The sequence below is a fragment of the Neoarius graeffei genome, chromosome 11 (genome assembly GCF_027579695.1).
Source record: "Neoarius graeffei isolate fNeoGra1 chromosome 11, fNeoGra1.pri, whole genome shotgun sequence".
NCBI lineage: Eukaryota > Metazoa > Chordata > Actinopteri > Siluriformes > Ariidae > Neoarius > Neoarius graeffei.
The window spans coordinates 6270708-6285128 of NC_083579.1; the positions used below are offsets into that span (position 1 = coordinate 6270708).

The following is a 14421-nucleotide window of genomic DNA, read 5'->3' on the forward strand; positions in this document are numbered from 1 at the left end:
AGTTAAAAAAAAAAAGATTTTTGTTGTCTATTGTCTGTCCTTTTTAAAAAGCGCTTTAAAATAGCTTCATAAACAATGCTAATCAGTAATAATAAATTTCTGACTGTTGCCGAGGTTTATTTTAATCTTTGCCTTTTAGATCAACCAAATCATTTGATTGTTACACCAATACTTACTAGTTTGGAGTTTGAACAGAAAACCAGAACGTCAAGGGCGTAGTAGATCGTCTGGTCTGCCATCAAAACAACCAAAACGTCAAACAGAACTGAAATGTGACAATGTCAGAGAGGACTAACCTCCACGACAAATTGTTTACAACAGGAAAATCGACAAACAAACGACCAAGTTTTGTTCCTCAAGGGAAGATCGAAGCAAAACATCAATCAGAACTGGAATCGGATGATAACCGAGCGAGGAAATACGGTACAATTCTAGCGAGAGGCCTGGAAAATGTGTTAATTTACTTACAAATTCATTAGCAAAAAAAAAAAAAATGACAAGACAACAACCAAGTTTTGTGCGGAGTGATGAGTTCTTTCAAACAAAACAATCGGAACGGAAATCCTGACGGAGGAGATACGATTTGACTGAATTGTGGACGACGGATACCACGCCATGGCAACACCTCATCGGCCTTACCGACAGATGAGCTAAATGCATATTGATTAAATTCTACCACAAGCAACATTACCAACTTCTCATATTACTTATAGTTATCAACTTTTTATCCTTCGACGGTTAGTAGAGTTTAAACACTTTGCCCATTGTTTGTTTGTTTTTGTGCCCTATTTTACATTCCAGCATGAATAAGACAAATTGGTGGCCCTTATTTTGATGTAAAACTTAATATTTCCTCTTTGCATACATACTGACAGTCATATATTACTTCGGTCATTACAGGAAAAGAAAAAAACCCCACAGTATACATTCAACTATACCGTATATTCACAATAAATCAAGGAATATCTATATTTATATAAAAATGATAATCTATGGAGCAGGATTCAACCACCATTTCAGTATTATTCATCCCATGTATGTACAGTATATACGTCTGATTGTATATATGTATATATGTGTGTGTATATATATATATATATATATATATATATATATATATATATATATATATATATATATATATGTATGTGTGTATGGAACAATAAAATACAGAATGCATTCAGAAGGTTACATTTAACTGTGCAAACTGCAGCTGTTCAACCCAACACGTCTTCAAAAGTTTCACAGTACTAAACCCGCTTGCTCGTTTCACAGCAAGGCTTTGGCTTTGAAGACTTGTATTTGAATTACCTGGAACATCATTTCATACATTTCTTAATACTTTTTTTAATCACTCTGACTTCTGTTGAATCTGAACGTAACCAGCATTAGTCCACATTCAGAGAAGAGGATGATCAAAACCCACAAAATATATCAAAGAGATCCCTTGAGCAGTCTTTGGTCAATGTTCAGTTCTCATCCTTTTTTAAAACCCATTTGGATGAGAGGCATTATTATTATTATTCTTTTTTCTTTTTTTTACTTTTACATTCCATTTCTGCAGCATGAGTCAATGTTTCAACACCAAAAAAACAGCTCTAAAAGTCTTAGATTATCAAAGAAAGAAGCTCTCAAAGAAACTCTTGAGAATTTCTCACCAAGAAATTGTCCTGTCCACAGCCAATGCAATCACAGCATCTACCGAAATGTATTTTCCAGAAGGAATGGCCAAACCAAGCAGACTGTAAAGTAATGTCGAGAAGCAGTTTTTCGTGGAATTGAGACTTTGGTTCATGGATGAGTCATTGCTGCTCAGTGTTAAATAAGCGCTGAGTATCCCAGGGACGCTAATGCGATATGGGTGCGAGCATCAAGCTGCTTTTAGCTACGACCTCTCATTGGGGCTCATCAGCTCTGAATAAAGGATCACTTATAGCCTAAAACCTCCCTAATGGCTTCTTGGCCAACTCTCTCTCTCTCTCTCTCTCTCTCTCTCTCTCTCCTCTTTCATTCTGTTTTCCATTCACCCATTTGCGCTCTTACAAAGAACAGACAAACCTTGTAAACATTTTGATTTGTTACTACACACTTTTTCTTTGTCCTTTGATTTTTAGAAATCCTGTGATGGATGCACCACGTGTGGCTTCAAGTTACTCAAATAGACAGAGACATATAAGACATCTCTGAGTTATTGGAGTATGTCTTATGGTAGATCTCCATACTGGCACTCCTGGATATGGGCATCCGTCCCCGTAACCTTCGTTGCCATCTAATCCAAAGGAAATCTCTGCAAGACGGAGACGGGCTGCTGGCCATGGTTCCTCTTGGTGACCCGTTATCGGTTGTTTCTCTCTTCGATACATCTAAGGCAGCCTGAAGTTCTAAAAGGGACAAGTTAAATGGGTGCACAGTCGCTGGGTCTATAGTTGCAGGAGAACTGTTACCTTGATCCACTATTTCCAGTGTCTCTTCCATAGTAAGAGTCTCAAATTCAGGATCATCTGGCTCCACTGAACACAGGATGGCTGAAAATATTGCCTCTGACTCTAGGAGGTCAATTGTAGCAGAGTCAAGGGCATCTGGTTTGAGTGGGTACTCTGTAACTTGGTCGTCTGATTCTTCAGGGTACTGGTCATCTAGTTGTTGAGAAAAAGGTCCAGGAAGTGTCACTGAAGCACTCTCAAGAGGGGGCAGTTGAGTCAAGTAGGCAACACTTGATTCCATGTAGGTTGGTTCTGACGGGCTAATAATTTCAGGATCCATTTCTGACCAGCTCGGAGTTCTTATATTTAGAGGTTCTTTTCGTGGGGAGTCTGATTGATGAAGATCCATAGTTTCTCTCTTTGACCACAAAACAACAGGATGAGCCTCTGGCTCAAATGTTGCTGAACTCTGAAGTGCTGGAGACATAGGTTCTGGACTCTGAGGATTTGACACATCTACATATGCTGGTTCTGGAGTTGCTGGCTGTAAGAAAATGGTGTCCAGTAGTTCTGGGAAAGGTGGATCTTCAGTTGTGTGGTCAGCAGGTTCATCAAAATCAGCTGCTTCTGGGGTTGGAGGGTCTGGGAGATCTGCAAACCCTGGACTAGGCAACTCGGGGTCCAAGGATTCTAAACTTGGCCATTTCAAATCATTAAGATCCATTGATTCTGGTGTCAATGGACTCAGCACAAGACAGTCACCTGGTTCCAGAACAGTATAGTCTTCTATGTTGTGATCTGAGTTTTCTTCAGTTGGCTCTAGCAGCACAATTGGGCTGACAGAAGTTTGAGTTGAATGCTGCTGCTGCTCTGTTGCTACATGAAGAACTGAAGATAGTAGATATGGTTCAGCTTCTTCTAAAGGGTCTTGAATGAAAGGATGTTGTATGGATGTATCAAAAGACTCTTGAGGTGATGATGAATCTGGTGGACTAATATTGTCTGGATCCAATTTTGGCCAGTGCAAGTTTGCCAGGTTTACAGATTCTAGCTTTGTAAAATCTAGCACAATCGAGTCTACCCTTTCAGAAGTCAAAACTTTTGAAAAATACCTAGTGTCTAAAGGTAGTTCTAGTTCTGGAGGATCAGGAGGAGTCATTGGATCGGGATCCAGTTCAGGCCAGCTTAGCAATGACAGGTCCACAGGTTCTGGAGGAGTCAAGTTGGCATAAGTTGGATCATCAAGTTCTGCCAACTGTGAATTTGGATCTGTCTGGAATAAAGGTCTGGATGTTGAGACATGCAGGACATTTTTATCTAAAGCCTTTGGATCTGGGGGATGCATGGATAAAACATTTGGATCAATGGGTGAAGGGCAGTTCACTGCTGCATCTGCTGTGTTCTGTCGCACCAAAGTCTTGCTCCCAGCCTGGGTACTGACAGATACATGACCAGAAGGAGTTTGGGTTTTCTTTGCCCAGTTTGGAGACCAGGTGTTGTAGCGTTGTGCAAAAGTAGAAAAGTTGCTGTTAAAGGCTCGAAGCTCTGTGCACAGGTCCCGTCTGAGCTCGGCTAGTTCCTTTCGCATGGCTGACACATCCTCCCTCCACTGCTGGCTGATTGCAAGGGCAAGGTCTGCTGTCTCCTGTACGCTTGATGGAACAGGTCGTGGCCTAACAGGGACACTGGTCTTGTGTGGGGACAGTGAGGGAAATGTTGTAGAAGAACGATTACTGTACAGGCTTCGTGATTCACTTTCTCTGCTTGGATGGCTCAGATCCCTCTGGGTCATGGAAGTCATGTCTGTCTCCTTGTTGAAAAAATTATCCTCATTAAGTAAACCAGTGCCCTCGAGCACTTCATTCCCCTCTGGAAGACAAACATAAACAAGCGGGAGAGTATATAACGTTCCTACAGGTCGGGACAGCTAGAGACACTGTGATGCTCACTATTGGCTTTACTCCAAAGCCTGAAACAAACACATGTGAGCCAAATTACATGAGATTAACTATTCCCTCTTGCTACCTTTGTGTGAAAACAAAGGTTTCTTACCATTGTTTGTCTGTATACAAATTGTTCAAAATTATAGCATTGCATTTATCCAAAACATCCACCGTTGGAATAATAGTACATTTGATACCTTAGTCAGTTCTAGGAACTGCCAAATAATGCAAATTGAGTCTACTTCTTTTGATGTGCAACAAAATGGCATTATGGTTGCTATTGCTTCCGCATGTGATGGTTGATGCTAATGTTGAGTTATTACAGGCTTATTTTGACTCACATTATTGTGGGTTTGTTTCATGCTGTTACTCTGCCTTCTCACTCAAACATTTATTTGCATGTACTTTTCCCATGTCTCAAAGCACAAAACAGAGAGTTCTACCTCAGGGGAAACCTGGCGAGAATAATAACAACCACATCTCTGTGAGCATAATCAAATCAGTCCCTCATCCCTCATCCGACTAGCAGAAGCCCTATGTTTTGTGCATTGAAAAGAGGCAAATGCGAGCAAAGCTTTCAACCTAATCTCTCTGTGTGTCTCAGAAGAGCAGGTATGAACCCTATTGAATATGAAAGGCCCACACAGACCCTTTAAAAAAAAAATCTGACCAGGAATAACCAAGTAAGTGGAACCATGGAGGGTTCTCTTGACACACAGACACCCCTTTTCCACCAAATCAGTTCCAGGGCTGGTTCGTGGCCAGTGCTGGTGCTGGTTCACAACTCGTTCAACTTGCGAGCCAGCTGAGAACCAGTTTGCTTTTCCATAGCTCGCGGTGCTAAGGGAAGCCACGTCATTACGTCGCTGTATACGTCAGTTACGTCGTTGTATACGTCATTACGTCGCTGTATACGTCAGTTACGTCGCTACGTTTGCATAAACCTTTGCGCGAATATCGAAGCAAAAACAAGAAGAAGCAGCAACAACAATAATAATAATAATGGATGACTTCGCGTTTGTACAGCTGCTGCTTCTCGTCGCTTAAAAATGGCGATCTTTCGCGGTCTTGTTATTGTTGTTGGTCTTAACAACTCCGCCCCCCCGCTGACGTAAGCGGTTCTTTCCTCTGGCCCAGCAGAGAGTTGGTGCTAGCCTGGAACCGGTTTTTCTGGCCCCAGAGCCAGTTCTTTGTCAGTGGAAACAGAAAACCCGGTTCCAAACTAAGCACTGGCCCCGAACCAGCCCTGGAACTGCTTTGGTGGAAAAGGGGCATCAAAGTCAAGTTTTGGTGGGAGAGCTGCTATAGTTCATTTACCAAAAGTATTAAGCAAATATATTTCAGTGAGAAGGCAGTGTAAACATACTGAAAGTCTCTCCAGCTGTCCCTAGCCCTGTTTCCTAAACGGCCAAAAAACTGGAAGCCACCTGTATCTGAGTGTCTCGTAACGATGCTCATATTTTTTTCCTCCAAGATTGTTTGCCACTCGATTGTTTTTTTTTTTTTTACACCATTCATTATTAACAGTCTCTGAAAACTCAAGACATTCAAGATCTGTACCAGTCACAGGCCCTGTGGGAGAGAGAACTCAACACTGACATGGTTTTGAAAACAGCTGCACATCACAGGAAGAAAAATAGTGAGAGAAAAGTAGATAAAGTAGATAAAGGGAATGGAAACAAACTACAGAATCCGGGGGAATGAGAGAATACGAAGCCCACTGAGTGAGAAGCATTGAACCAGCCAGCATTTCCAGATCGCATCGTATTCCAGCTCATCGCTTTTCAACCCCTCCGTGAGTTCGCCAGAAAATAGGGCAAAGTGGAGATCTAAAATTTGATATCTTTAGAACAATGTACACAGTGTAATAATGCAAGGACACTGATTGGGAAAGGAAATTATCATTGGATTGGATGTTTCACTTTTCAGCTTTACTTGTTTTCCCCTGAGAGTCTGAATTCAATAGGGTTCATTGCCTAACTCTCTAAGGCACACCAGAACTTACCTGGTTTGTGGGATTTCTTTTTCTGCTTGGTTTTATTTATTTATTATTTATTTTTTGGTAGACAGAACAGTCACTTTGCTCATAAGCAGATTACATGCATCCATGCCATGCCAAACACAGTACATAATACACACATGCACCCCTACGTCAATAAGATACCAATACCAATAGGAGACAAATAAGCACACTTGTGTCGTATCCACTATAATAACTCTAAACATGATGGCTAACTGAAGAATGTGCCCTAAACGGGGTGGACAAATCATAAATCCACGAGCAAGTGAAATTTCCCAGGCCAATGCATTGGTTGCCTTGAAACTGACGAGGCTAAGAAGTCGTAGCTAACAGCGTCCATAAAGTTTCGAGAAGAATGCCCTCAACAAGACCTCAGCAAGTCATTGTCCAACCTTTTTCGCATTGTTTTCTCCTTACATCGCAAGTTTCTGGCTATACGATGGATTTCTTTTGGCTTGGTTTCTACACGCATGGCTGTTCCTTATTCTGAAATCATCACTGCCATTCGTACATGCTAATTGACCCACCGAGAAGAAAACGTTCAACCAGATCGTCTTGCTTGATGTGTGTAGTGCGGCGGGTGGTGAAACTGGGAAGCACTTGCTAAAGTTACAGCATTGTGGAAGACTTTTATGTTTAAACATTTGTACTTTTTTTGTTGTTGTCGAGAAAGTCAATTAGGAGTCGGGAACTTGTTTGGAGACATACTTGTCCACCAGGCAACTACAAAACAAATGAAATCTGTTTGTCCTGGGTTCCCTGGATACAGATTTGTCCACCCTTGACTAAAACTGTTACTATGTCTGATGCTCTAGACTAGTTCTCATATTTGCTCTGAATGCACAATGAAGCAGATATACATCTTTTTTTTTTCACAGATTCTGACTAATATGGCATTCTAAGCCACATAAATCTACTATTTGTTTCAAATCATGACCGAACCAAGTCACAGCAGCAAGAACATGCAGAAAATTTCCAAAATGGCTGGACTAGCACAAATTTAGCCCTGAGATTAAGGATAGGGTTCAGGACATACATATGTACCTACACCGATCAACCATAAAATAAAAAATAAAAAAAAAACACTGACACTGGTAAAGTGAATTACATTGAGTATGTTGTTACAGTGGCACCTGTCAAGGGGTGGGATATATCAGGCAGCAAAAAAACAGTCAGTTCTTGAAGTTGATGTGTTGGAATCAGGAAAAATGGGCAAGCGTAAGGTGACAAATTGTGATGGCTAGATGACTGGGTTTGAGCATCTCCAAAATGGCACATCTTATTTGTGGGGTGCTCCCGGTATGCAGTGGTTAGCGCCTACTAAAAGTGGCCCAAGGATCCAAAGGACAACCGGTGAACTGGCGACAGGGTCATGGGCGTCGAAGGCTCATGGCACCTTTCTGTTTTAGCCAACATGAACTTTTTCAGCAATTTGTGCTACAGGAGCTCTTCTGTTCTTCTGGATCAGACCATATGGGCTAGCCTTTGTGCTCCATGCAAATCAATGAGCCTTGGCCGCCCATGACTCTGTCGCCGGTTCACCGGTTGTCCTTTGGATCCTTGGACCACTTTTGTTCGGTACCAACCACTGCATACCAAGAACACCCCCCACACAAGATGTGCCATTTTGGAGATGCTCAGTCAGACCCAGTCATCTCGCCATGACAATTTGCAAAAGTCACTCAGATCCTTACACTTGCCCGAATTTTCCTGCTTCCAACACGTCAACTTCAAGACCTGACTGCTCTCTTGCTCTCTGATGTATCCCACCCCTTAACAGATGCCACTGTAATGAGATAATCAGTGTTATTCACTTCAGCTGTCATTTGTTTTGATTTTATGGCTGATTGGTGTATATACCTATTATGTAAGGAATAAAACACTCTGTGTTGTGCTATTATGGAAAAATAATCAGCGACTCGGTGGCGTGCTGAAGCAGAGTTATGCTCATCATCCTGAAGTGGATTAATTTCCTATAACAGCACGTCATGAAATGCTTTATTCCTCTTATACCACAGCAGTGATGATTACTTTTTTATTCATTTGTAGTTAAAGGTTGCAGAACGTCCATGAAACAAGAGTTCCTCGCAAGTTATCACTTCCTTTACAGCAGCTATAAACAGTCGTTGCATTCCATAAATGTGAAATAAATGTCTTTATTTTTTTCGCGGTCCAGTTTCCATCAAATCCTGCGCTCTGACTGGCTGGCGAGCGGGTCCGTATCCTACGATACGGACCCCGGTTACGGACCCCGGTTATGTACCGCTGGCGACTCGCTCGTTCACAGCAACAACAAACATAGTAGCAATTTTTGTCAACATTTATTTTCACATTTCTCGGGAGAAAAGCATTAATTTTACAGCATGGATAGCGATAACGACAGTGTTCACAGCGAAAGCGAGTTTTACTCCCCTGAGGAAGAAGAAATAAAAGAAAACATTTCAGGAGAAAGCTAAAAACCTGTAACTGTTGCTAACGCCGAGCAAAAACATGGCTGAATCCTGAATGACTCAATTTTGTATAAATAGGGCACTACATAGGCGGCAAAATGTAGTTTTTTTCTGCCATGGAAGTGCACTTGTATACCGAGGAGGAAGCCATTTGCATTACAGCCGTGAATGAGGATTCAAAATGGCGGCTCGCCTTGGCTCGGTTTTCCCTTTCGGGCGCTCTCATTTTCTGTTAGAATTTGGTAAAAAAATAAATAAATATATTATTTACCAGCTTAAGGTCGGTCCGTATGGTGAAATACCGTGACCTCGGCCTGGAATACTGACCTCGGCCCAGAGGGCCTCGCTCAGTACTTTCAAGACCTCGGTCACGGTATTTCACGATACGGACCTCCCAGCTGCTAAATAACATATATATATATATATCAATGATTATACATTGTTCTTTATTAAATAACTTTATTATTAAATATAGAGGACACTGAGCATATGCCATTCAAGTCGTTACTATAGAAACGGAAACTATTAGAACGATCGCATTAGTATATAAATATCTGATTTGAAGCTGCGCGACCGTCAGTGCTGCTGCTGTAGAAAATGAATCGACACCTTTTGACCAATCAGAATTGAGAACTCAACAGTGCTGTGGTATAAATATTCTACCGCTCATGTAGTTTGAGTGTTTTTATTTCACACTGAATTAGAGGCTTGAAGGCTTTTTGGAATGAATCTCTGCCAGGCGACTCACCAGCCGTGGACCTGATGGTGGAGGTGACCGTGGACGTGCTCATGGAAGGCACACACTCGTCATCCTGTGAGTAGCCAGCCTGGATGGCACGCAGGTAGCTGTGGCTGCGTGTGCGGAAGCAGCCAGGCAAATCCAGCGCCTCCATGGCCTGCGACTCCACCTCGCTGAACACCGACTCGCACACTGACTCGAACTGGCCGTTCATCTCAGCCTCGCTCACCTGAAATAACCAGAACGTAATGAGAGGAATCGTTGTGTCCGTTCCCCCCCCCCCCCCCCGAAGTCATCTGACTTCTGTTTTCATCTTTCCCACTTTTATAATCTTCTCTTTTTTCAGAAAGCAGGGATTTCCCAACTACCTTTCCTTCATTCTTTCTCTTTCTTCCCAACAGTTTTCAACCAACATATGGTATAAAACCCCAATTCCAAAAAAGTTGGGACAGTGTGTAAAACAAATAAAACAGAATGCGATAATTTGCAAATCATGGAAACCCTATATTTCATTGAAAATAGTACAAAGACAACATATCAAATGTCGAAACTGAGAAATTGTATTGTTTTTTGAAAAATATATGCTCATTTTGAATTTGATGTCAGCAACACATTTCAGAAAAGTTGGGACAGGGGCGTGTTTACCACTGTGTTGCATCACCTCTACTTTTAACAACACTCCGTAAATGTTTGGGAACTGAGGAGACCTATTGCTGTAGTTTTGAAAGAGAAATGTCCCATTCTGGTCTGATATACAATTTCAGTTGCTCAACAGTTTGGGGTCTCCTTTGTTGTATTTTGCGCTTCATAATGTGCCAGATGTTTTAAATGGGAGACAGGTCTGGACTGCAGGCAGGCCAGTTTAGCACCCGGACTCTTTTACTACAGAGCCATGCAGTTTTAATATATGTGTAGAAAGTGGTTTGGTATTGTCTTGCTGAAAGAAGGAAGGCCTTCCCTGAAAAAGATTTAGTCTGGATGGCAGCATATTGCTCTGAAACATGTTTATATCATTCAGCATTAATGATGCCTTCCCAGATGTACAAGCTCCCCATGTCATGTGCACTAATGCCCCCTCATACCATCACAGATGCTGCTTTTGAACTGCGCGCTGATAACAAGCCGGATGGTTCCTCTCCTCTTTAGCCTGGAGGACGTGGGGTCCATTATTTCTAAAAAGAATTTCTACTTTCGATTCGTCAGACCTCGGGACAGTTTTCCACTTCACCTCAGTCCATCGTAAAAGAGCTCGGGCCCAGAGAAGGTGGCAGTGTTTCTGGATATTGTTTATATCTGGTTTTAACTTGCATTTGTGGATGCAGTAATGAAGTGTTTTCACAGACGATGGTTTTCTGAAGTGTTCCTGAGCCCATACAGTGATTTCCACTACAGACACGTGTCTGCTTTTAATGCAGTGTCTCCTGAGGGCCTGAAGATCACAGGCATCCGATGTCAGTTTTCAGCCTTGTCTCTTGCATACAGAGATTTCTCCAGATTCTCTGAATCTTTTCATGATATTATGGACCATAGATGATGTGATCCCAGAATTCTTTGCAATTTAATATTGAGGAATGTTATTCTTAAATTGTTGCACTGTTTGCCCACGCGATCTTTCACAGAGCGGTGAACCCCTCCCCGTCTTTACTTCTGAGAGACTCCGCCTCTCCGGGATGCTCTTTTTGTACCCAATTATGTTACTGACCTGTTGACAATTAACCAAATTATTATTATTATTATTATTTTTGCATTACATAAATTTTCCAGTCTTTCGTTGGCCCTGTCCCAACTTTTCTGAAACGTGTTACTGACATCAAATTCAAAATGAGCATATATTTTTCAAAAAAACAATAAAATTTCTCAGTTTCAACATTTGATATGTTGTCTTTGTACTATTTTCAAAGAAATATAGGGCTTCCATGATTTGCAAATTATCACAGTCTGTTTTCGTTTACAGTTTACACAGCGTCCCAACTTTTTTGGAATTGGGGTTGTAAAATATTGCTCTCGTTCTTACAGAGAATATCAGAGATTTATCCTTTAACTAATGTGTATTATGTTTTCCTCTTTCTCTCCTCCTTTTTGGACACTTTAGAAAATAAATCGCTCCGTTTTCTCAATATTTTTTCAGTCAATTAACCAAGGTGTGTTTGTTGCTTCCCCGGAGCTCCAAGGCTCCATCCATCTTCCTTAAGAGCTTTATGCCGGTCAGGGTTGCAGTGGATCTGGAGCTTATCCCGGGAACACTGGGTGTGAGGCAAGAGGAATACAGCCCACAACCAAGCATGGTGCATGCCAATTCACACACTGTCCTGGTTTTGGGAGGTGTAATGGGAGCGCTGATAAAAGTTGCACACTGTATTGTTTTGGAAGGACAGATGCACACTAATGACAAGGAAGATGCCGCTCAAGATATACTTATTTTCCCTTAATGCACATCCCTGCTGAATTTCTGGACGAGATACAAATCTGTAAAGTCTACTTGTTTTCAGTAAAATCAATTATGACATTGCTCTTCCATTCATGACCGTTACCTGCTGAGCTAATCGCAAAACGCTCTCTGATGAGCATCTCCAAAGTCCTGAAAGATCTGCCTATCTCAAAGATCTCAGATTTCCATCGTGTTTGAGCATAGAACGTGTTGTCCTTTAACAACCTGCAGATGCGGCGAGTGCAGAATCGTAGACAGGGAGAAAAACCTTATCTTGAAGACGCATTGACCACAATCAATATGATCGATTTGGAAGGTGGGCTTTAGATTATAAAGAGAGATAAATCAGACAAACTTATGAATAAGAACCAGCAGTGAGGTTCATCTTATATCAGACTTTTAATGAGTCTTATCCTTGCTCTTTAAAGTCTTGAAAACACTCCAGCGCATCATAAACACATCATCAGTGCTTCTTCACTATGATACCTGATTAAACCTGAGGATAAAACCAACAGGCAGCACTAATGGTGAGTTTTAAATACACAACTATAACAGATTTTTATGTGAATGCTGGAGGGTGCTATGGGTGAATTTGTTTAAATACGTCCTGTAGTGAAGGAAGGCTTGTATAATTAATCATTGAAATAGACAAGAGAAGAACATTCTTCTCAAGGTATATTCCTTGGTCAGAATCATCTTAATCTCATAACCTTAGTCTCACTTCTCTATTAAAAAAAAAAAATCTCCATGTACTACATGTTAAAAATGCATTACGGTTAGTGAAATATGTTCAAATCCAATTTTTTGTTTGTAATCACGTGACGTTTTGCCTCCTGGTTCACTTGCGGTTTCCAAGCGACGGGCAACAATCAAAGATGGCGTCCAAGCCATCGTCATCTTGTGGAAAACATTCTACATCTGACGAGAACCAAAAGCAAAATTAAGATATCAAGAAAAACTAGATAGAGACTGTGATTAAAGTCACAGTAATTTGTGCTAGCTGTTACAAAGTGGGACGTCTGCTCACCGCACCTGTCAGGGATGTGCGGAGACGAATGTAGGCGCAGAAGATATTTATTAAGAAAAGTGCAATCAGGCAAACAGTCCAAATCAGAAATGGTAAACAATCAGTAGGTCGGGCAAGGCACAAACAGAATATCGTGGGCAAAGACAAAAGCGGAATCAAAGGACTAGGAATTCAGAAATCAGGAAATCAAAACAACGCACGGCTCGGTAACGTGTCTAAACAACTCAATACTTCGCAACCTGAGTTAGTCTTTGGTGTCCTTATATGTGTGCGCTGATTGCACCTTAATCCAATGCCAGTGTGAGTCATTAGCAGCGCGCGCACATGAATCAGTTCGCAGCGCGTGCTGTCCAGAGTGTGCACAAGAGTCAGCCAACTTTTAAAAAAAATCAAGAAAATTGACAGGTATAAGCGATTGAAAAAAATCCCGTTTTTCACGGATCGTTCCGGATCAGTGATCCAGATCAGCACCAAAAGTCATAGCAATGTAATTCAGCCCAGAGGTATTCTTCATGTGAAATTTGGTGATGATTAGTTGAAAACTGAGGGAGAAATAGCGTCCTAGGAAAAACACTCGGAGAATAATAATAATAATAATAAGACCTAGATAGATACTGTGACTAAAGTCACAGTGATTTGTGCTAGCTCTTACAAACTGGGACGTCTGGTCACCATACCTTATAGATCTGGAATGGGAAGAGATAGAGAATGATGCTTAGTGAGGAAAAAAATCATGAAAATTGACAGAGTTATAAGCGATTGGAAAAAATCCCATTTTTCACGGATCGTTCCGGATCAGTGATCCAGATCAGCACCAAAAGTCATAGCAATGTAATTCAGCCCAGAGGTATTCTTCATGTGAAATTTGGTGATGATTAGTTGAAAACTGAGGGAGAAATAGCGTCCTAGGAAAAACACTCGGAGAATAATAATAATAATAATAATAATAATAATAATAAGACCTAGATAGATACTGTGACTAAAGTCACAGTGATTTGCGCTAGCTCTTACAAACTGGGACGTCTGGTCACCATACCTTATAGATCCGGAATGGGAAGAGATAGAGAATGATGCTTAGTGAGGAAAAAATCATGAAAATTGACAGAGTTATAAGTGATTGAAAAAATCCCGTTATTCATGGATAATTCCGGATCAATGATCCAGATCAGCACCAAAAGTCATGGCAACGTAATTCAGCCCAGAGCTATTCTTCCTGTGAAATTTAGTGATGATTGGTTGAAAACTGAGGGAGAAATAGCGTCCTAAAAAAACATTAGGAGAATAATAAATCAGAATAATAAGAATAATAAAGTAGAGAGAGCCTGAGTGAGAGTAACGATTTGGGCCAGTGCTGCTAGGGCAAATCAAATATATTGAGGTGATGGATTGGA

General features: G+C 41.2%; 1 protein-coding gene across 1 annotated transcript in view; it reads right to left on the reverse strand.

The window, feature by feature from the left end:
• The window catches only part of dlgap2a (discs, large (Drosophila) homolog-associated protein 2a), a 181758-nt gene that overhangs the window by 101353 nt on the left and 65984 nt on the right, over positions 1-14421 (reverse strand). Inside the window, exon 5 of the mRNA XM_060933327.1 lies at positions 9585-9804. Coding sequence (XP_060789310.1) covers positions 9585-9804 — 220 coding nt within the window. The remainder of the gene's footprint in view (positions 1-9584; positions 9805-14421) is intronic.